The following is a 22,970-nucleotide window of genomic DNA, read 5'->3' as shown; positions in this document are numbered from 1 at the left end:
CACATTATCGGCGTATTTTCTTCACGCGGGCGAGCCGCGAAGCCAGGAGAAATACTGCGTATCGATACTTGTGTGTAGTCACACCGAGATCGGCCTAGGAATTACCAGTACTCTACTGAATTTCGGATTCAGCAGAGTTGAAAACAGCACGGGCCCACGCAACGCCAAGGCACTAACCGAGTGGCCCTCAATTGAGCTCTTCCCTGTCAGTCCCGATCATGTCCACCATGACAAGAAACGAGGCTCGGTATCTTCGTATCGACCCCGGGCTGCTGTTCAGCAGCGTCATCAAGAGGCAGTAACTGGCAGTACTAATTTCCTAACCAATCGATGCCATCCGCATTGACACATCGGAACTTACCGGCAATCGGACATTTCGAAGTGAAGTGTGGCGAGGTCTTTGAAGCTGCATGCTGAATCACATATTTTTCCTGCTTTGAGTCCACTGGTCCAGCAGATATGTTGCATTCGTCGATCTTAGCGAGACCGCACGGTGCCTTCTCCTGCTTGCCAAGTTTTGGTGTTCATGCCACTGGTGATCGAAAATTTTTTTATTTTGTTTTGGGTTTATCAGATCCGCTCTGCCTAATCAGATCCGCTGTAAATTACTAGTTCGAAACTTGTGTTCTATGACTGTATTACATGCTTTACAGTATTTCCGTATTCTACGGATACCATATCCAAGCCATAATTCTGGAAGGGTCCTTTTTACGTACTCATAAACTGTATTTGTGAGATTATGCGAGTAGTATTACACTACCTTCTGGGTCCCTCCTGCTGGTTTCTTCAGCAAAACCGCAATTCCGTGGGTATGTCTTTCGGATGTAAGACATGGAAGGTCTGCCCACCCAGGAACACCCACATCTAGCCGACCTCGGAGATTGATAATGGGCCCGCTCTACGGACATTAAGTCATAGGTCAATTCCGCACTTTCGTCCAGATACTCTGGCCACTTTCACAACTTCCCGGACATCACAACTTCAATATGTACTCCAAATTCTGGCCTAAGGGAGGTCTCCCGGGCATCCTGCATCATTATGTACGTCTCCGTCTAACTATGGAAGAGGAATTGATCGAATCCCACTCATGCGAAACATAGACGGAATCTCTCGTCACATTCGAATATGCCTCCAGCAGCGCTCGCCAACCTCACAGTCTTCTTTTTATCGGCGGATTAGGAGACGGCATGGCAACAACATCCTACATGTCAGATCTTGTCCGCGCGCTACAGCCTACGGAATGGTCACTTTTCACAGTCAACCTCACATCTTCCTATCAATCATGGGGCCTAGGGCATCTCGACAGAGACACGACTGAGATTGCCCAATGCGTGCAATATATCAAAGACTACAAGACGTCCAAATTCGGGGATGGCAAGGTCGTCCTTATGGGACATTCCACTGGGAGCCAATGCGTGTTACATTATATATCCCGACCAAACCCACATCAAAGTGTTCCTGTCTTCGATTCTGAGCTTGAGAACATCAAGCGTCTTGAGATTGACGGGGCCATCATGCAAGCACCAGTATCTGACCGGGAGGCAATCGCCTTGTGCATGAAGTATGGATTTAAGGGCAGATCTTCAAGCGAGATTCAAGAGCTATGGAAGAAACTGGAAGAGATGGCAAAGGAAGCTACTATTCATCAGGACAAATCCTTCGATACCCTACTACCTTTGTGGATGACCAGTTCGATCTATCCGTCCAATACTCCTATTAGCGCTCGCAGACTTTTGAGTCTCCTCAGTCCGGAAAGTCCCAAATCGCCATCGGAGGACGACTTGTTTAGCTCAGATCTGAGCGACGAGCATTTCCAGAAGACCTTTGGCATGGTTCAACAACGGGGACTGCTGAAACACAAGTTGATGGTCTTGATTTCGGGCGCGGATCAGGCAGTCCCAGACTGGGTCGATAAGGAGGACTTGCTACGGAGGTGGAAAAATGCTACTGATCACACCGGGGCCCAGATCTGGGATCAAGACTACAGTGCAGTGGTACCCGGTGCTTCGCATGCGTTGAGTAATGATGATCAAGCAGAGCCGCGGGACTTCCTTGTTAAAAAGGTTCTAGGGTACTTGCAGGCCGCAGAGAAAATATGAACCATTTCTCTCATGTCTATTAACTCTGTTGGTCGTACTACGGAGCAAGTTGTTGGGCTTGAAGTTCCGTTCTCACAGAATGGAAACCCACATAAAAACATCGACCAATAAGTGTGGACAAGCAGTATTCAGACTGAATATACAAATATAAAACAGTAGACCGCTGACAGATCGATGGAAGGACAAATTGTAGAGTTCTTGCTGGCTAGTCTCGTCTCAGCCGCAGACGCACCGGCAGGTTTTGTCGTCGGCTAAGGAACCTTCGGGGACTTCTTATCAACACAGCTCAGAAAAAGGACCTCATGATTCGAAAGATTGGTTTTCATTCACTTACTTGAGGGGGAGGTTTTCTGGATCAAATGTTGGCGAAGGGGCGACATACTTGGGGCTCTCGGTTGGTGCAGCCTCTGCATCCCTGTCTTCACTGTAGAGTTCGTATTTCGTGCCATCCTTGGGGTCGCAGGCAAAGAAACGTATAAGAGGTTCCAGGGTCCCTCAGCCACGATAAGGAAGCTGTAGATGGGAGAGGCTCGTATATTTAGGATACCAGAGTTGGAAGATTTGGCTTGGAGAAGGCGACCATGGCGAGGTCCAAAGAGAGAAACGACCAGAATCCATCGAGATTAGCATATAAAGTCTTGTGGCTTTCAATACTACACTGGAAAAAAAGAATATTTTCGAACTCCTTCCGGTCGAGGCGGCTTGAATCGCTTGTACTATCGGTCCTAGTTCTTTTAGATGGCAGAAGATCCGATAGGCTCTCATCCTCATAAAATAGGTATCCCACGTCTCGTCAAATCATCGTCAGTCTTGCACGAGCCTTTACGAGCGGTGGGCTCGTCGAGAGACCACTCTTCAAGTGGCTTCTCTGGAACAAGCTCACAAGCTTGAAGAGACACGCGCGAGACTCGAGAAACTCTGCATCCTCAGTATTGAATGGCTTGACCTGAGCCCCAAGTATTTCGAGTTGACTTCCAGAGTGTCCTGCCTGTGGTCCATTTTCAGCGCATCGAGCAGCTTGGACACAGTTGAACAGTATCGAACTCTCAGGCAAGTTTGATTCACCTCTCTATTCGTACCCAGATGTCTCACGGCCCGTACCGAAACATCAACAAGAAATCTTCTTTCTTGGCCTTTTTCTTGGTTCCAAGCATGTAATCTTTTCACCCGTCAGGGAAGTGAGCATTTGGGATGGAGGATCCCATCCATCTTGAAAGACGAAGATGATGTGCCTGTTGTGGGTAGATCGCAGATATCCGTCAATTTGACGGTAGAGGTATCTAATTGAACGCGGCAAGTGGTTCAGGAAGAACGTACGAGACTCTAAGGAAAAGGCCTTGGATCTTTGGGGGTCGATGCCGATTTCAATGACGCAGCATGCTGAGTGCAGCCCTGGCCCTGTTGTCCGTCGAGTCTGAGGTATTACCACCGGTTCCATATCGTCATGACTTACTGAGGTGTAATTTAAAAACTGGCCAGGTGTAGGTGAGGGAGTGGAAGGAGAGAAGAGAGATGGGAAGTATAAAAAAAATGCTTGTTAGGTAGATGCAGGAAGCAGACACCTCGGGCAGGTCCTTGCAGACATGTTGTACATCATCATTCACTTCTGTGCGACTGCCTGCTTAGAGCGGAGGATTCCTGCATACTGGGGGTCAAATGACTACAACTTTGGCAGACATTTAGAACATCGAGTATGTGGAACACTGCTGTCCTTTATTCAATATTGGACTTTCGAGTGAGCTCGTTGGGTCACTTGGCAGGAAATCCACAATGCATGATAGTAAATTGTACTTGGATGCCTAGGAGTTAGCAAGTAAGGAATTATGCGCAAGTAATAGACTCGCAAGTAGTAGACTCAGGTGAAGTACAAACGCCCGAGTCATGTGTGGATTGGCTCCATCGGGTACTAGCCATGGGCAAAATCCTTGAGTGTTAGTCTATGTCGCTTCTATGCCATCTGATTTCCTGACGTAACACGAATTATGCTTATTTTCTCTCTTAGCCATGCGATCGGCGGACAACGTGCCTCCCTATTGCGTAAGTCCTCATACAGTACACGGTTGCCGACCTTACTGCCTAGTACCGCAACGCAACGCCACAGCCCAGAATGATGATGGCATTTTGACTAGTCGCCTACCTAACGACTTCCAATTCCGACATTATGGTACCTAGTCTGGAACCGACAAACGGCAGCAGGATGCGCGAATAATGCGCGCTAGAAAGTGTCTAGAGGCTGTCTAGGGAGTGTGGAGAGAGCATCGTCTGATCCTCCGGAATTCCCCCCGACCCACGGTAGCAGCGAAACCGCGGGAAGGACAGGAAGAGTGCGCGGGAAAGAGGCTCTGATAGGGGGAAAGAGAAAAGAGAAATCGAGTAAATTAAATTAGAAATCACGAGGGCGCGCGAAAAAAAAAAGAGTGGATCGATGGTGAGTAACAACCCCATCTATCCTCTCTGCTGGGACACGCCAAGCGGACGGGACGAGAAAACGAGACACCAGGAGGAGGGTCCCGGGAAAGCTCGGCGTGATGTCTTTTCGCCGTAGATTGGAGTATGGATTAGATGATATATAAGAAGAAACTCAAAAAAAAAAAAAAGGTTTGACTAGGACGTGGAACTGATGCAAGGCAAAAAGCAAAGCGAGAGAAGCACTCAAGGTTAAGCGATCTACGCGATATTCGAGGAACGCACAGGGTCGGGTATCTCGGAGGGGGCCGACACTAGGTGGGTAGTTGACAGGTCCATTTGGTCTGTCCGTGGAAGAGAAAACGTGCTCGAGGGGATAAACGTGTATTCCAAATGCAGCCAAAGTTTACCAAAATTTGAAATACAGGACAGCGATCGCGTTGTCGGACCGTGGTGGGTGGTCGATCTAGGGAACCACGGCTGGCGGTGTGGAGTGAGGGGAGAAGAGAGAAAGTTTGAAATCAAATGATAAGAATCAAATGTGCGTTATGTACAAGGTATCGTATCAGAGTGCAGGAAGTTTGTATTTTCACAGTGACGGAGGAGAGCAGGAGGAAAGGGGTATAACGGTACATAGAACAGAGCCAACAAGAAACAAAGAGACACATTGCGCAGGTAAAATCATGATCGTGTCATCGGAATCAATCGTCAGACAAAAAACCAAAACCAATTGGAGAAACATAAAACATCAAAACACGTCTATCGCCGAGGATATTGCCAACCCCCATTCTAGGATACAAGAGAGAGAGAGAGAAAAAAAATGCGGTAAAAACAAACACCCATTGGAAATGGAGCAATTTGCTCGTCTCTTCTCGCGCGGTTTTGGTCTGGGTCCAGCCCGGAGCGACTGGTGGAGACCTTGTCCGAAGCTCTCCACCAGGCGGGGAGAGGCTGGGGGAGTCCGCGAGTTCCGCGGACGACCCCGAGCGACGAATCCGAGTTCGGCTGGCGAGGCCGCTCGTCATTTGCTCACAACGAATGTAAGGGTAGGATTTGGGTGTTGTTCCCAAAGCCCGGTTGTCTCATCGTCCACGCGATGGGTGGGTACCGGGCCTTTCACCATGGCTGGCGGACCAAGCCGGTGATGCTGTGAGGCTGCTTGCCGGGAGCCACGGCGCGCCGATAAGCGAGTGTCAAGAATGGTAATATGGTAGTCATCACTGTCGGAGACTCCGTGCTCAACACGGAATGTCCGACCAGTCCCCCGGTGTGCTTCACAGGGTCCACGACTGCTTCCAGCCCACGGCCTGCGCCTGGGGGTAGTGGTGGCTCATCTGGTCCTCGTAAGGCAGGCAGTCGGTGCCGGACCATGAGGGAGACGGGTAGTGGCAGTGGACAGGCGGCTGGATCATGCTCTCCTCAAGCGAAATGGGGAGCAGCTGCGAAGGGGGCAGGCCCGCATCGGAGCCGTCCCAGACGCGGAGGGGAGAGTGCATCTGCAGCGGAGACGACGTGACATCGGTCTTCATCATGCCCTTGTTATGGTACTGGTCAATGAGGGAGACGGAGCCAGACGAGATGGAGGAGGTGGAGTGAGGAGGGATGGAGAAAGCCACGTCGGACAATGGCGAGGGGCAGGTCTCAGCGGGCGAGGAGTAGAAGGGGCTGTCGTCTGCAGACTCAGGAAGGTGATGCTGGAACATGTTGACGGGACGAGGCTGCAGCGGAAGCTCCATGCCGCTCCACATCAGAGAGCAGTCGTTCGCAAGATCCGGGTGGATGCCGGGGGCAACGATGGATCCAATGGACATGGCATGAGCCTGAGAAGAGGGAGCCAGGAGCGAGCCAGTGCCGGCATCGACGGAAACGACGGGCGCGGGTGCTCGGCTGGGGGGTGCCCATTGGGCGCTGGAGTGCTCGGTCTGGGATTCGAGTTCACTGCGCGCATTCGTCAGTATACTCATGTTTGGTTCGGGGACCGTTGCTACTCACTGTCGCTCCATGTGGCGAGCAAGCAAGTCGGGACGGTGGAAGGCCTTCTTGCAGCCCTGCTGCGTACACCGGTACGAGGCCTCGGGGTTGTGGTTCAATTCATGTCGGCGACGGTGCTCGGCTCGGGTGAAAACCTGGATTGGGATCAGCGCGGGGATCGATAGTCAGGCCGATCAGTAGACACTCACCTTGGAGCAGCCAGGGAATTCGCAAGCGTGGACGCGCTTGCCCTTCTTGGCTTTGCTGATGCGGTGGGTGGTGGGCGTATAGGTGACGGGCATGGGGACCTCGGACTGCGGGCTGGAGCGGCGCATGGTGTTGTTCTTCTTGCCCACCATGGTGGACTGACGAGCAAAGAGGTGATGAGGTTCGGGAGACGGTGAGGCAGAGGCCGTAGGGGTGTTCAGCAGCGAGACGATGTGGCTGTTGGATAGAGCGTTGGATAGATGTTTGCGTTCATTCGAAACTCTCCGGGCCATTGCTTGGGGGGGAGGTTGGTTGGAGAGAAGTGAGGCTGGATGGGAGGAGGAAGGGGATCTATATAGACAAGATGGAAGTGAAGTGATGTAATGGCTGAAGGGCCAGTTTCCGAGGGTGAAGAAACAGTCGCTGCAGATAAGCTGAAGAAGAAGAAATGAGAGCGGGATGGGGCTGGATTGATATAGTAACAGGAACAATATGCTGTTCCTCCCAGATCTACGGATGATTAGACTTCGGATTCTGAAATAAATCAATTAATTAACCCATTTAATTAATTAAATTACAAAAATCAATTCCAAAAATACGTGGGGATGATCGCTGCGGGATGATCAGAACTAAAAATTACCACGTTCGAGGCTGAGGAACGAGGCGTGCAAGGCACACCAACGGTTGACCGGGTGGGTAGTGCTGGCGGCGATCAGGATTGGGCAGTGTTGGTCCGCCGTGAGTGGTCGAACGGGCCAACCGTGGTGTTGGTGCTAGTTGACCAACATCGTCCCCGTTAGGATTCGCCTTGGGCCGGGGCATACTACATTCTATTGTGTAGGCACCGAGCGCAAAGCGAGGGCGGCTGGTCACGAGGAAAACACCCTCTCCCCTGGCCCTCCCTCCCGGGTTTCTCTGGCCTCGTCGCGCAGGATTCACACTAAAGCAAATAGAGGCTCGGACTATCGCGGCTGCGATTGGCTACCGAGAGGCTGGATCAGCGTTGCTCGATAAGGCATCCCGGAGGCTGTGGACGAGACGGGGATTCCTCGCGACTGCATCATGCATTCTATAAACAGAAGGACAAAACAAATCGGGCTTATCCATCGCACTGCCTTCCCTTTCGTTCTCTAGTGAGTATCATCTCGTATCGTTATACAGATCAGATCGCCTGGTCCCACCACCGGTTCGGCCAACACCAGCCCAGTGGGTCCAACCCTCAGGACGGCGTGTGGTCCGGCCAGCCCGGCGGCTTGGCCCGGCTATGGTCACCTTGCGGCCGCTTGTTTCAGCGCGCCGATCAATTACTCTAAGGAGGGAATGTACAAAAAGCCATTGCTCTGTCTCTTGTCGCCAAACCCCGACCGCTACGATCGTCAACGTCACTGGGTGTTCGGTCGCTCTGGGGGTACTGGATGCAGGCGGCGATCGCTTGTACACCAATAATGCGGGCATCCGATATAAACTGGGGAGAAGTTCATTTCCAGGGCGTAGACACACCCAGCCCATTCTCGGCGGCATTTATACCAACAGAGGCGTGCAGTTTACGCCCAGCGTGCCCAGAGCGATACCCAATTATATGCAATGGATCTATAAGGTGCGACCCGGAGAATAACTCCCCTGCCAACTCGGGGTATGCTGGAGTAGGAGCATCATCCCAGTCCACCAACTGAGTGGCAATTTTCTGAAACCGTAGGTATCCCCTGGTTTCGTGAGCCCTTCTGGAAGAACTTCTGCACGCCCTCCAGCCATCCCTGTCAGGATCATCTGGAAGGTGCGGACTACTGTATGTAAAAGATAGGGGGAGGTATTTATGCGACGCGACACGATCGTCGGGCGCAACTTCGTTAACTAGAGTTGTATCTAATGCGGACACCATGTAGTAGATTGTTGTTGGTATAGATACACAGTGTCAACGCGGATATTTTGAAGATTCTATTATTATTCTTCTTCTTCTTCACATCCTCGCAAGGCCTTCTACTGTTGGTTTCAAGCCACATCGACATCATTCTTCATCACTGACAAACCAGGGTATGTTTGATCGTCTTCTTGTCTTTTGCTCTCTCGCGCGGTGGGATCGGCACGATGACGATCCACTGTTTCCCTATAGGTTTAGTGGTATTTTATGACATGACAATATCTTCCACTTGCCCTATCTCTCTGACTGTACGGAGTCGTGCTCGCCCCGCTCACGCGGAGGGATATGATCCTCCTTTTTTTTTTTGGCTTGCTTCCACTTCATTAATTACGGTGGATCATTTTCACAATCGACCACCGGCAAGCAAAACAAGGGAATCCAGTGGGTTAGTGGCAATGTTGGTATCGGCTAATGGTAAATCACTTATGCGACTGACTGATGACGCTCGGGGCACTTGGTAGACCGTTGGTGGGGAACAAGGAACAGGCACGGGCACCCGAAAGTACCGTCCATTGCCCCAGTATACATAAGAGTGCAGCCGCAGAATGCGCGTTTAGCTGTGTGTTTAATGAGCCCTAACGCATCCCGAGGGGACTTTCTATCAGCACAAACATGGAGTAAACCTGAGGGAATACGTCGTCTACAAGACTAGCAACATGAAACTTACCATCGTCAATGGCGTTCGCTGCAGAAGAACACGTGCAGAGAGCTAGGCGTGCAGAGAGCTTCTCGAGTCAAACCTTTTTTTAGCAGACGGGAGCGAGGGAAGGGAGAGGGGGGCACTAGTATGGGACTAACAGTACGGAGGGTACAGCGGTGTATTGTCCAGCGCCGATCCGGCCTCGACCTGCAACAAACAACAGCCAGGATTCGGTTCCGACGCATCGGGAAAAGAAGAGGGCAGATCACCATACAATCCTTCTGACAGAAGAAATCCCATAGGGGTTAACAGTGAGTAGGAAGAGCCGCCGCTACTAGTTGGTTCGTGTTGGCAGCTTCGGATCGACAGGGTGAGATTGAGATTCAGTTAACCACCAACGTGTGCGGTGGTCAAAAATAGCACTAACAGCGGCTGGCAAAGCTATACGCCCGCCCGGCTATGTACGATCAAGCCACAATTGACAAATGGCGCCCTAAGTCAAATTCACTGCAGCTTGTAAATGACCGCAACCGTGGTGCGCTGGCCCGAGTGCCCACCCAGTAGTAGTTTCTTCGGAAATTTTTGCCATTCCGTGTCTCCCATGTTTACCTTCTCCCGAGTCCACCCCCGGATGGGCTGATCGAGCTCTCGACCCACACGCTCCCAATGAGCCAAAGGCCCGTGCAGCAGCCGGCCTTTTAGGCGTGGTGGGTATACCCATCGACCCCGTCGACTTTGACAGCAAACCACCAAAAAAAAAACCGGTCTGCAAGGTGGCTCTCCTGCCGCCGTAGCGCCTATAGTCCGTCCCGACACTCGGGGCCGGGCCATATGGGCTCTTGTTAGACCCATACCCGCAGAAGCAGTAATTTCACCAAGTCGGAGACGTTCGGAGGGGAGTGCCTGCGCCCGACGCCATTTACAATGTTCGTAGGGAACCCGCAGTTGGGAAGGTAAGGCGGATCCATTCGGGAATCTGGACCAACCAGTGTTGTTTTATCACCGAGTCGCCTCAGCTAGTTCAACTACGTAAGTACTGCATTCAGCGGGACATTTAACCCGATTCTACCTACGCACGCCCTTCAGCCAATCAACTAGCAGAAAATAACACAATCGATGATGACGACGATTCCTCCCCTTCTTGTAATAATCATATTGCTCAGCCGCATGGCTTGCCTTGCGCAACCCTACATTATCCAATCGAGGTTTAGCGTATGGATGGCCTGGTCCCCTAGTCCCAACCCGGTAGTTCCTATGCAAAGAGATTAGCACTGTCAATCCCCATCGAGTGGGCTGGTCATTTGATCGCAAATGAAATTGCGATTGACTCCACCCGCTGTCAATTGGGTTGCCCTACTCTACACACTATTAATGCACTGACCGCTCCCCGGCTCGAGGTAGTTACACAGCACACACGGGATCGGCACCGTGGCTTGATCCGGGCGCTGATCAGCATCAATGCTTGGGTTACCATGAATGGTAATCTAGTGGTAATGCTACGAGGCTTTGTCCCACAGTCCGAATTGTTTGTTTTCATTGTTCGCAGGATTTAGCGTTATAGTCGTCAAAAGGGGAACGGCCGGTGGAAGGACGGCTCGTCTTCAACCTTCACCACGTGGCACGGTCGTGAAGATCAGCATCACGCAGATCTGAATCAGGCCCTCGACGCTTCTTGATTAGAAGACCTGCATGAATCTATACTCGAGACACAGCATGGAGCAAATCTAACAAACCAACCCGCCCGACTTGCCACACAGTCCAGTATGCTATGCGCGATACAGATGGGCCAGATCCTGCTCCGTTCGCCTGTTTCTTCACCGTGACAGTCGCCACCACTAAGCGCAGGTACCCCGGAGTTCAACCGACTCGAGCCAATGCTCGTTTGTCGTTCGTAAGCAGGCCAGCCCTAGGAATGCTGACCTCATGCCGTTGAACATTATTTTACAAGGCAGATTCGGATGGCTTGTCCGCTGCAGGTCATTGTAGAAGAGAGCGGTTCCGTGACCACCCTCTAATAATAACCCAGCTGAGCCGGACAGGCCGAGGTTTACACGGCTTCGACAATAGGTGCATATCGCCATTTGACTAGGGCATATCACCATATCAGTCAGGGGACAATAGTCTATTGCCAAGACGATCATCTTAATCTTCCGGCGTGTGTCCAACGGCCGAAGGATCAAATGAACAGGATCAACATCCCAGCAACCATGTGGTGGAAGGATCAGGGATATCTGTACCCCTTGTGAGTAGTACGCACGCATCCCTGTTAGGTACTTGCTTAACTCTGACTAATCCGGATTGGGATTATGGGGAATTACTAGTGCATTACCAGGGAAATAAATAGTGAAAAGGTGGCCCATGCGAACTTATGTATGGCGTGTTTCAGGTTGCTACACACGTGGAAAGGAGAGCTATTTTTATCCCCCCAGGATCGGTGCTGCAGTTTTGCGCACTTGCAGCACGCGAAGAACGCCAGCGGAAAATAGGCGTGTTTCAGGAGATGAGGGATGAGATTAGCATGCTGCTGAGATTGCTCTTGTGTCCGTCGCACGATCTCTGTCTCGGCTTTTAGCGCAAGAACTGTCGAGCACGGTCTGGACTGTCATAGTGTCCCTCTGCTCATTTCCCTGCGTCCATGGATGCAACCCTACAATACACAGGAGTCTTTCTCAGGAGAAGTAGAGTGTCTCCCGACTACTACGATAGGAAAGTGTAGGTCACTACACTTCTTTCACCCTTTGGTACACTAGCACTCTTTCCAGCAATCATATCGGAAGGATCTCGCCTTTCCCCAAGTGTATATCTTTAGGAGCCATGGTTTCAACTTAGACGCACCCACCAATCAAAATGGTCGCACAGCCCCATCGGCCACATGGGAACTCTGTTTCAGTGCAGATCATTCGTGTTCCATATTTGGCTCGTCGCTAACTGCTTTTGTGCACTGCATATAACTACAATTTAGGAACAATGAGGGCAGTGCTCATCACGGCTGTGCCATGGGAAGAAATGAGAAAAGCGGGGAAAGCTGAAGGCCGAGCCCAGCCTCGTTCGACGGTACCGTCAACTAGTGCTAAGACCATCGAAGAGTTCATTGTGCCATCGTTGCAAGTGCCGTCGTCCAACGGGGACCCGGGTCCAATGTGTTTGCCCTTTTTCCGAATTGGCCAAAAGGACACGGCCAAAAGGACACGGTGCATCAAGCCGCAAAAAACAGATGTGGTTGTGCTGATCCCCGAGCTCCCCGAGTTCCAACACGTTAGAAACCGGACGAATGCTCTCAATCCAATAATACGACCAGTAAGATGCTATTCGCTAGCGTTCGGTTGTCTGCCGTGTTTGCGTCCAAGAATAGAACGATAACATTTCATGGTCACAGATCCGGTGGGCCTGCTGAAGTGGTGATGATCGCCACCGACGCTATGACATCATTTGAATGACCGAGATCAGCCGGGGACCATTGACTGTTGGAACGGCAGTGGCCGCTTCGGTTATCGTTCTCGACTGACGGTGGTCCAGGCGCATGTACATGTCCATTCGCCGACCTGTCGGAGATACGAAAGCTGGCGATCGGTTGTTTCAGATGCGCTTCGGAGAATAGGATCGAGGCGGTGTTGGTTTGGATCTTCAATTCGTGTCTATCATCGCCACTGTCATTAGTGTTAGAGCCCGAACAGACAGCAATTGACAGTTCGCCACTTCCTTCTGTTGGCAGCTAATAAGACCGGTACGATGCATGACGAAAAGCGTGCCGGGTACCTGGTTGGACCCGGCGCGAGTCAGTTCTTTCTTTTGGTCTCTCTCTCCGTCGACCAGTGCATATCAGACTTGGCGGGAATGATCTCATGCGACCGGCTGTGGCGGCGACTAGGCTGAAAGGGCACGAACCAGCACCCGGGCTTTGCTCCCCCACCTGCCTTGCGCTCTCAATTGTAAGCCTAGACTGGAGACCAGTGTATTTTCAAACATGTTTTCAAACATGTGGTTGAATTGATTGGCGTGATGTATCTCCTCCATGACCCATGCACCACTGCTGCCGATCACTGTTGGCTAGAGATCCCCGAGTTGACTGGGATACCATCACAAGATGTGGCAATGACCTCAGCGGCTTTTGCAGACTGAGTCAACCTGCAAAAGTCCAACCACCCTTGATGTCATGGTGAAATGGATGACGAGAGAGGCATTCGAGATGTGACGTGCAAAGACAGAGTGCGATGAAGGCTTCGGAGATGACAGAAGGCCTTCGGACAGCGTGCGGAGAGGTGCGCGAGCGGAGGGGAGCTTCCTCAGTCAGCCTTACAGAGATTCGGAGCCGTGGCTGGACTTGGCGGCCGCCCAGAGCCAGTCTGCGGTAGTGTTAGTAAAGACAGTCATAATGCTCTCGACTGGGTACTTTCCAAAATGACTTTGAAGAGTACATCAACGAGAGACTCAGTGGAGTTCACAAACCAGGCATATACTTTGAGCCCATTTGACATCCATATGGTGCTTTCTACTATCAGGCCTTGTGTTTGTTTTACTAGCCAGTTGTCTTTGGCAGCAAATGGAACAAACAAGCGGTTTGCAAGCCTGATAGCAGTAAAAGACCCTTTGTTGATGGGTCCATGATGGGCTCTCAATCCTGAAACTCCTTCCATTTGACCATCCTCTCCTGCAAATTCAACACCTCGCCGTCAACAACAAACGTTCCATCCCCGCGATGATGGAACATCCGTGCCTGTCCTTTCAACTCCGGGTTCAACCACGCACGTACAGCCTTGAGCACCCACATATTGTACTTGGAGACCATGCGGCGGTCGACAACGACGCACTCGATGTTCGCGATGACTCCCGGGCCACCAACGAGCGGCGCCTGCACCGTCTCGGCCGGCACAGCGTCCAGCTTGAAGGTGGACCACTTGTCGACCTCATCGCCGGAGCAGTTGCCGATATCGACGACTTTCTCTGCGATGCTGGCATCCGGGACAGCGAGGACGCACTCGCCGAGGCTTTTCAGCGACTCGAAACTTGCATCCCAGGGTCCGATGCATGCGCCGATTAGCGCGGGTGAGTCGTGCTGGAGCATGGTGTGGAAACCGATCGTCATGATGTTGTGGGTGTTTGATGTGAGTGAGCCCGTCGAGACAAGCAGGACTGGCCCTGGCTCGATGAGCCGGTATACTTTTGATGCCGGGTAGGATTCCATCGTGTGAGTCTGCGAGGTTTCGCTCCTGGCCTGTTTTGATGGCGGTGCTTCCTCGGTAGACTCCTCTGTCTTGGAGTCGGGTGCTGAGATGGATGCTTTGCGCTTGCGAGGCATGATGCGGGCCCGCTATTTGAACCAAGGTAGGGTGCCCGCCCGGTACAGTATTCTGATATCTGGTTGTGGTGGATATCAAGTGCCGAGATCGAAGCCCCGTGTCAGAACACTGAACTACAGCGCAGAACCGATACTTAAGCACACATCGTGATAGTTGTAGGGGTGAGAATTGTGGGAATTTGGGAAGTCAGATAAATCTCGCCACCGTCCAACAAGGGTATCATCAGCCGGTGGAGATCGTTGCCACCATCCCCGCATCCACGATCGACTTAACAACTTGCTCAATAGAGAACCCCTCTCTTGCGGATAATCAGGAGATGTCTTAGGGTTCTCAATGAGAGGTTGAGAGCAACGCTCGTCGGCGTACACTTTGGGGGGCGTGAGCTCTTATCTCATGTGATATGAAAAGGACTCCCTGTGGGCATCAAAACAAGAAAACACCTGTTATCCACTACGCTACAGCGAATCATGTACAATAACCAGAAAGCTTCTGCCTATTCTACTGCTTTTCATAGTTTATTTTCGTCGATGGCGCCATGTTCCGGGTCTTTGAGTACCAATAGCACAATATCAAATCGCACATTCTTCGAATTTCGCTAGCCACATAGGGCCTGTTTCGATATGCGTCAGTGCATTGGCCGTGAATCCACTACTTATAACTGAATCATTTAGTCTCATTTCTCTAGCCTATACGGATCGTTTAATGGTTATGTACGTTGTATTCAGCGAGCCTGTTCAAACTGGAGGAACCCAGAACTGCCGCTCAAATACCGGCATGCATTTTACCTGCCCGGGAGGTGGTTGCCACTCCACTAACTCTCTGCTGCGGTTGTACGCGCCCACAGTCTCGTGAACGTATCCATGCATCTCTTTGGAATAATATGCTTCGTCGTATTCATATGCAACATTCACCGAAGGCACGGCCAGGATCTTGCCTATGCCCAGGCGCCAGCAGTCTTTGGCCAGCGCCATCGGTTCACCCATGTAACACTCGCCTGGTTCCGCACCGCGGAAGGAAAGGTTGCGCTGAAGAAACAGATTTGCGTCTAGAGTAATCATTCCCCCCCAGCAGGAATAAACCTGGACTGGGAGGCCTTCGTTGTATCGATCTGCACTCTCAGGGTGATCGAAGAACATGTCTTGGGCGAACCAGGTGCTGCCGTCGTGGCTGACCTCAAAGAACAAATTGCCGGACATCGAGCGCGAGACCCATTGATCGTAGAATGCCGCGCCCCATTCTCTCCAGTCAAACGAACAAGTCACTGTGGCTGATTGGACCACGCGTTGGTGTAATAATTCTAGAACATCCTCTGGGCAGAGCACAATGTCGTTGACAAAAACGACAGTCGGATTTGGAGCGAGTCGACTGCGCTTGTGCCGACTCTCTTCCAGCAATGGTTCAAGAGCAATGTTGCGTAGTTTCGATAACATGGGAATCCTCTGATCCAGGATAGCAAGTGGATCCATCTGGCTTCCCAAGAGGAAGTACGGCACGCCCATCGCAGCCAGCTCCTGCTTCAGCCCAGCCAGGATGTCGTAGGAGCCGTCTGTCGATCGGCCCTCCACAATTGACAGGGCACAGCGCTCTGGTCCCAGGTAGCGCATTGCCTCAATTATAGAGCCCATGAGTGGAAGGATGACATGGGTGACTTGATGGAGATCTAGCGCGAAGAAGTATTGAATCTGGGGCGTTGTTGTGGCCGCGGACCGTAGATGAGCGTATCGGTCTTCGTCGATGGTTTGGGAGCATTCGAGTTGAGCGGTCAGGCTCATATTGTGATTCATGATGCTGCATACAATCTCCGAGATCTCGGTTTTGGTGTAGATGTGTTCTTTGTTGAGCATTTGTCCCTGTAGTGTCTCGGATAGAGGGGCTGGATCGAAATCTGCGCTCGTCTGTGTCCTGTTGGCGTCTTCAAGGACTTTGGTCATGATTGAGGGTGGCATGGTGAAAGTGGTGTAGACATGTGCCAGTAAAAAGAAGGCCATCACAGTCCCAGCAACCTGGATGGCCAGTCGCCGCCCGAACTTGAAGTTCATTGGGAAGCTGGGGGGGGGGCGTATAGTTGTCAACCTTGGTCGGGTTCCATGCTCGGGCTCGCGTACTGTTCACCCTCTGGCGACGGTAGAAAACTGAGTGGATTGAGGCATGCGAGGACAAGAAATACCACTTAAGGGGGGGGAGTGGTAAACTTGATTTTAAGGCGTGCAACGCTCAGGTTACTACTTTGGGAAATGATAGGGCGTTGCAACATAATCGATTATTGGCCGTTGCAGGATCGTCTACGTGGAACACACGAAACACCCAACCAGGAGAGTGTGAACCTTGTCAATTATAGGACCAAATTTCCATTTGACTCAGCTTTACTAGAGGTTAACATACTTAATTAACTCAACTTAACTAGTAAACTAAATATATAACTAAGATGAAAGTCTGGCTGATATTCTCAACTCACTATGTAGCTAAATATTCCTATCTCTTATGCGGACTAGTATCCGATATGAGATCAGACAACGTTTGAACCTGACCGATATTCATCCCCAAATTTTACCATAAGCTTGTAGGAATTCACAATTTATGACAATAATATGAAACAATCTTGAAGACACCAAGCAGACTCCCAATATCCATCAAGCATGGCAGTGAGAGCAGTACTCAGCGTTACCATGATGTACCAGATGTGTATGAACCATTCGTTCATGGCTGCGTAGATGATCCTTCCGATTGAAGGACCGGTTACACTTCGGTTCATGACACTTGTACGTTTTTCCGGGGATGTGTTTTGTTCGGATGTGTCGTAGGAGAGACGAATCGCACGAAAATGGGCGGGTGTATCTACAGCCTTGTCAGCCGCATATAATCGAGTTAAGGTGGTCCCTACCAATTGCATCTGTATTAGAAGTTAACATTCTTATGAATGGAAACCCTTGAGACACACTCGGTCTTGGCTGCTTGCCATTGACCGGGACACATTGGGTCCTCGGTAGCGGTGGTGCGTCTGACCCTATTGGCAGGTAGCTCCTCTGTTGCTGACGGGATGTTGTCGGTTGCTGGCGGAATCTGATGGTTTGGTCGTCGCAACTCTTCAGAGTCACCTGCCGTGGCAAAGCAATGGTTCAAGTAGTTGTCGTTCATCTTCAATAGATTGGGATCTCGAGTCAACGAAGAAGGGGCTATGGTGGTGGGTTCCAATAGCTCTGGATGTGTCTGACTATATTCATTGTATGGATGGCCATCCATTGCAACAAAAGCAGAAGAGGTAGGACCTTGGCTCTGCATGGAAGGACTGGTGTCTAGGCTGTCTTGGTCGAACCAGAAACCCATAGCATGCAAGTCAATGTTGGTGGCTGATGAAGGCGGAGAAGGCATCGTATAGAGAGAGATAAAAGTATAAAAAGAAAGAGTGGCTTTGGTATGGGAATTTAAGAGGATTTGCAGAAGAAAGATTATTGATTGAGTTACGATTTCATCCTGACGGAAAGTGAGCAAAATGTATCCTTTTATGCTACAATGAGCTGCGACACCTTTTTTTTTTAGGTCTCCAGGCCGATAAGGATCCCGATAGCAAGTGGCAAAAAAGAGGTCAATGAATCCGTCACGTTTGGGTTTACAGACCCCTGCTCTTTTCAGGGTTTCAATAGGGTGTAGGGAGGCAAATCCAATGACATCCTGCGCCCAGACCCATAGAGAGAAAAAAAAAGACAGTAGAAATCAAAAAGCAAATAAAAAAAAAATCAAAGTCAAAGTAGATATCAAAAAGAAAATTGCCCGGGCAATTATCTTCGTATCAGGGTTCGGAAGAAAGGTGCGTGTACAGAGGCACCCACATCAAGACACCAAGCTCTATGTGGTCCAAATAACTCTACGTATAGTTCTAGAAGCCAGCTACGTCTACACTGAAACCCACAGAACTCGGAATGAGGGGCATATCCATTCGCGCATTAAGTAACTACAGGCTAATTCTTTCCAACATACAGTCCGCCCATCCCAGGACCTGGCCAGCTGGACCGCTAGTATAGCAGAAGATGTCATGGTTCAAGGGAAGTGGCGACGGGGGGAAATATGTCCAGGAATGGGAGGCACGAGAGAGAAAAGAGACAAGATGAGAGAGACAGAGAACAGAAAAAAGAATCGTGTGAGTAAAAATTGGAGCGGGTCGCTCAAAAAGGAGAGGATTCTAGCATCGAAAGAGCCGAAATAATGTTTGAAGAAGAGAGAGGAACGCCTTTTCGGATACGAGAGGGTTGGCACCGTTATAATCCCACCACACTGGAGAACACGAACGGCGTTCGGGTTCTCGGACAGGATAAAACGGTATGCCTCCCGAAAAAGTGAGTCAGGAGAAACGCGACGTTCCAGCCAAAGACCAAGACGGCGGACACTCAGGACACAGCCAACAAAAAAAAAGCAAAGGTTGGACACTGACTCGGGCCAAGTCAAATGTCGCTCGATATCATAACGCTGCGAGATAACCCGAGGAAAATATGGAAACAGAAGGCTCATCAAGCGGTGAGGCGGTCGAAGGTGGATGCATGCGATCCGATAACCAGGAGACGAAAAGAGGAGGGGAGCGATGGCGATGAGAAGAGACCTTCTTCTGGCTTGCAGGATACTTAGTAGTGGTCCGGGTTGGAAACCTGCAAGATCCGTCGGGAAAAGTCATGGTTCTCATCGATGCTGCCATTGCTTTGGCGGCGCTGCGCCATGGAGGGTCCGTCAAAGCGAGAATCACTCATGGGCGGTGCGCGGGAATCATAATCGCCTACGCCGTGGCTGAATTCAGCTCGCCTCTTGTTTTTCTTGTGGCGGTAGAAGAAGAATGCTGCGCCGATAAGCGCGGCAAACCCAACCACACCAACCACCACCCCAGCCGCAATGGCAGCTGTGTTGTGGCTGCTCGAGGAGCTGTTGGATGGACTGCTCGTTTGTGCGGCGGCTGATTGTGTCACAGTCACCTCTTCCGGTTGTGAGGAGGAGACCTCAGATTGCTCGGTTTCCTGGGTCGAGGTACCGGTGGAGGAGGATTTGGTGGTGGTTGTGCCTTCGCTGGAGACCTTGGTTTCGAGGCCTGTCAGCCAAACAGACCAGTAGTTGGTGCCGCCGCCTATATTGTGTTTGTCAGCGAGAGGGGATTGACTAGACTGGAAGGCTGCCAAACATACACATAACTTTGGGCCACCCATCACACTTGGTGCTGCACTTGCTATCCGAAACTTTTGCTGCTACGGGAGGCAGTTCTTCTCCACACAAGCAGTCGGATCCGGCTGTCATGGCAAAAACTGCTGCGTTCGTATTCAAGCAGTAGGTCTGGCACCATCCTTGGCTTTGGTAATTATACGAGGTCTCGTTGGTGAGGCCCTCTTTGCTCTCATAGCAGGCGACATATTGCATCGTCGCCCGTTCAGCGAGCACATTGATAGGCTCAGCGACGGGCTCAGTGGCTGCCGCTAGAAAAAGAGTGGTGGCCGTCAGGGCCGTCCGCATGGTGAAGCCCATTATGGTTTCGCCGAAGAGGAAGGGAAGACGAATAAAAAACAACACCGGACACAGTCGCAGTGATCAAAAATCAGGAAACGACCCGCGTAACCTGTTGGGGAAAAGATGTATGTTGAGAAATCGCGTTTGAACTGGGGGGGACTCAAAGTCGGCCCATTCGTCGCGTGTTTCGAAGGGTTCGAAGTTTTCGAGGGCCAGATGTTCGGGGTCTACCGGGATCGGTGTTGGGAGGAGTGCCAGTCGAGTTGTGAACTGGGTCGAGCGGGCCGAAATCAAAAGGAGCGACAAAGTCGAACAGAGGGTCGAGGCGAGGGTCGATCAACACAAAAACGAGTGTGTGGGTATGCTGGTGGTGATGATGATGATGAAGGAAAGAATGAGAATCGAATTCGGTCAGGCAGGAGAAAGGAGATTGGACTCTAGGGGCCAGCGGGAGGAAGGGGTCCGTTCCTTCCCAGAGGTAGCCGGTACCTGACTGACGGGCGGTGGATCCGCCGACCCAGAGGTATCGGGTACTTTGGGCACCTGACCCATCACACAGCATCACTCAGGAGTGGGCCAATCACCAATGTTCATCATACTGACTCATCAGGGGTGGCCAGGCGATCGCTTTACCCCTTGGAGCCAAGCGCGCAACACGACGGCATGCGCTAGGCCGGTCGTGGTGCTGAGGTGGCTCCAGAGTGGCGTGCGCTGGACGTGGCAGGGCCGATAGTTACTTCCTGTTGCCACGCGAAGAATCCTGCGAGGCATAATACGGAGAGTGGTCGTTTCGGCCTGGCAGTTTCTTGACCCTCCAGTTGGAACACCACAAAGGCTGTTTGGACTCGTCCTCCCACTAACGAATCCCGGAGCGTAATAAGGATCGCTAGCCGATGGGGCCCGTTTCCCGTGTCCGGGGTTAGTCGAAACCGCACTAACGGATTCGCTTGACGGACGCCAAGCAAGGCTGTGGGCTTGAAATTGGAAGTACAGAACTCCGTGGCAGATAGAGTGTTGAACAACCATGATGATTGTTCTTCTTTCTGTACTGGCTCCCGCATCAACAAACATCTGGGTGCGCCCGTGGGTACTCGGTTGTACCATGGATCAGCGCTCGGCCCTCCCGCTCCTATCCAGGGAAAAGACTGGCCATCCCGCATTTACATGTGTCCGACGGGACCAACGGACACTGGTGGCAAGAATTAATCTACAGATAACCTAGAATTTGCCTTTGTAGAGTGGCGATGTGGCCTAGGTCAAGGTGTTGGTTATATTTCCAAGCCAGCCAATAACGGGGCTGAGGACAGAACCAGGCCGGATCAGAAGGAATCGGTTCAGGAACACTCTGGTGGAGTCACGGTGATGAGAGGTAGTTACCGTTGGAACTAAATAAACACGAATGAGACAGTGGATAAGGCGTGCCACGTTATGTTCCACTTTGGATTCGAGTGTGGCGTTGATATATATACAGCTCCAAAGATATATATCCCTGGCCGTGCCTTGCAGTATGCCACCCCTTGCACGTCACCGCTGCAGCCAGACTTGTCGGATTCTCCATGGCGACCGGGCATAACATCCAAGAGAGCGGATTGGCAATTACATTAGACATTGAAGTAGAACAGACCTTGACAGCTTAGTCTTTATGACACCTCACTGGAACCCTTCGACAGCGTAACCAGGTGGGGACAGTGACGCCGGAGATACGTTGCACTTTCTCATGCATCCATTTAGACTACATTTTTCCCTTTGGTCCGAGATAGACGGTGAAGAATTAGCATCCTCGCAGGACCATCATCGATTCTAGACTGGTCGAGAAGAGAATCTTTCGAAGGATATTGTCTCACTGCACACAGGTGGCGTTGTCTAGAACGTCCCCACACCTCCGCCGGTAGAAAGAAGACAACCCCTTCCACTACGAAATAGAAAAACTCGGCCGAAGGATTCTTTCGCTGCGCACAGGTCAAGACCCGTCAGTGTTTCTGCTGGCTCGAGTTGATCGACCGACGACAACTTCCAGAAGACCTTGATGGGTTTGTTTCCTGTTTGGAACATGCGTAATATCAAGCCTAGGAACTATCCGGACCTTCCGAACATTCACAGACAGAGACAAAGATACAGAGAGAGCCACAGTAAGCCAGACTTATCCACATACTAAAAAGACCCAACAAAAAGCCTCTTTATAAAAAAAAAAAACAACAGCAAGTGTCACTTCCCTCCCCATCCCAAATATAGTCATGCTTAATGGCAGTCCGGAAACTTCTTCTGGGCAACGACCACCGGCTTCCCATTCTGATCCAGCACCTCTTCATAAAACCAACAGCGCCCATGCTCGCACACAAAGTGAAGACTGCCAGGCTTGCGGGCCCCGTCCCCAGCGACTTGTCGCCGGCTAGGCCAACCGCACAAGCATAGCGGGTTTGGGACGCTGCATCCGCGAGCATCCAGCCAGCACTGGAAGTTGCCGCATGCTTCGCAGCGCAGATAGGGTCTGCGCGCGTTGCCGTTGGGGATATCCTCGTTGGCGACCTTTTCGATGAGGTGTTCGCTTTCGCAATGGAAACATTGGCGGATGGAGGGATTGGTGGAGTTTTGGTAGGTGGTCATCTCCTGGGTCTTCTGGTAAAAGATGGCCATGGTGGATTGTGACTGTCATGTTTAATTTAGTCTTTATATCGTGAGTCTGTAGATACTTCCTACCTTGGCTTGAGAAGACCCCGAATATACGGACAGTGACATTCGAAAGGAACGACTGACAGGAACACCCGGAGACATGTCTGAAAAGGATGACGCTATCCATCCATCACCGCGATGTGCTGGTCAATATTGCATACATCTACTAACCCTAAAGGCTGCCCTGGAGAACCAGACTTTGCACACTACGCGTACCATGGAATTAGTTGAAGAAGCCACGAAACGGGTGGCTGTTGAGGCTGATAATGACAGGACCCAATAAT

At 51.2% G+C, this 22,970-nt stretch overlaps 6 protein-coding genes across 6 annotated transcripts; 1 reads left to right on the top strand and 5 right to left on the bottom strand.

Annotated features, from left to right (window-relative positions):
• Window positions 1-986: 986 nt before the first annotated feature.
• PFLUO_LOCUS8760 (uncharacterized protein) lies at window positions 987-2,099 on the top strand (the record flags this gene model as incomplete). Its single annotated transcript, XM_073786520.1, has 2 exons — window positions 987-1,040; window positions 1,101-2,099. The coding sequence occupies 2 exons, from the start codon at window positions 987-989 to the stop codon at window positions 2,097-2,099; spliced, it is 1,053 nt and encodes a 350-aa protein (XP_073642768.1).
• A 3,680-nt stretch (window positions 2,100-5,779) lies between these two features.
• On the bottom strand, window positions 5,780-6,976 carry PFLUO_LOCUS8759 (uncharacterized protein; the record flags this gene model as incomplete). The annotated part of the gene is made up of 3 exons (XM_073786519.1): window positions 5,780-6,443; window positions 6,498-6,631; window positions 6,686-6,976. 3 exons carry the CDS (start codon window positions 6,974-6,976, stop codon window positions 5,780-5,782), a joined length of 1,089 nt encoding a protein of 362 aa, XP_073642767.1.
• A 6,877-nt stretch (window positions 6,977-13,853) lies between these two features.
• PFLUO_LOCUS8758 (uncharacterized protein) lies at window positions 13,854-14,537 on the bottom strand (the record flags this gene model as incomplete). Its single annotated transcript, XM_073786518.1, has 1 exon — window positions 13,854-14,537. The coding sequence occupies one exon, from the start codon at window positions 14,535-14,537 to the stop codon at window positions 13,854-13,856; it is 684 nt and encodes a 227-aa protein (XP_073642766.1).
• A 735-nt stretch (window positions 14,538-15,272) lies between these two features.
• On the bottom strand, window positions 15,273-16,577 carry PFLUO_LOCUS8757 (uncharacterized protein; the record flags this gene model as incomplete). Its single annotated transcript, XM_073786517.1, has 1 exon — window positions 15,273-16,577. One exon carries the CDS (start codon window positions 16,575-16,577, stop codon window positions 15,273-15,275), a length of 1,305 nt encoding a protein of 434 aa, XP_073642765.1.
• Window positions 16,578-19,151: 2,574 nt separating this feature from the next.
• On the bottom strand, window positions 19,152-20,022 carry PFLUO_LOCUS8756 (Protein SLG1; the record flags this gene model as incomplete). The annotated part of the gene is made up of 2 exons (XM_073786516.1): window positions 19,152-19,642; window positions 19,701-20,022. The coding sequence occupies 2 exons, from the start codon at window positions 20,020-20,022 to the stop codon at window positions 19,152-19,154; spliced, it is 813 nt and encodes a 270-aa protein (XP_073642764.1).
• A 2,232-nt stretch (window positions 20,023-22,254) lies between these two features.
• Window positions 22,255-22,650, bottom strand: PFLUO_LOCUS8755 (uncharacterized protein; the record flags this gene model as incomplete). Its single annotated transcript, XM_073786515.1, has 1 exon — window positions 22,255-22,650. One exon carries the CDS (start codon window positions 22,648-22,650, stop codon window positions 22,255-22,257), a length of 396 nt encoding a protein of 131 aa, XP_073642763.1.
• Between the last annotated feature and the right edge of the window lie 320 nt (window positions 22,651-22,970).

This window comes from Penicillium psychrofluorescens, assembly GCF_964197705.1.
Source record: "Penicillium psychrofluorescens genome assembly, chromosome: 6".
NCBI lineage: Eukaryota > Fungi > Ascomycota > Eurotiomycetes > Eurotiales > Aspergillaceae > Penicillium > Penicillium psychrofluorescens.
This window is presented reverse-complemented; position numbering and strand designations above follow the sequence as displayed.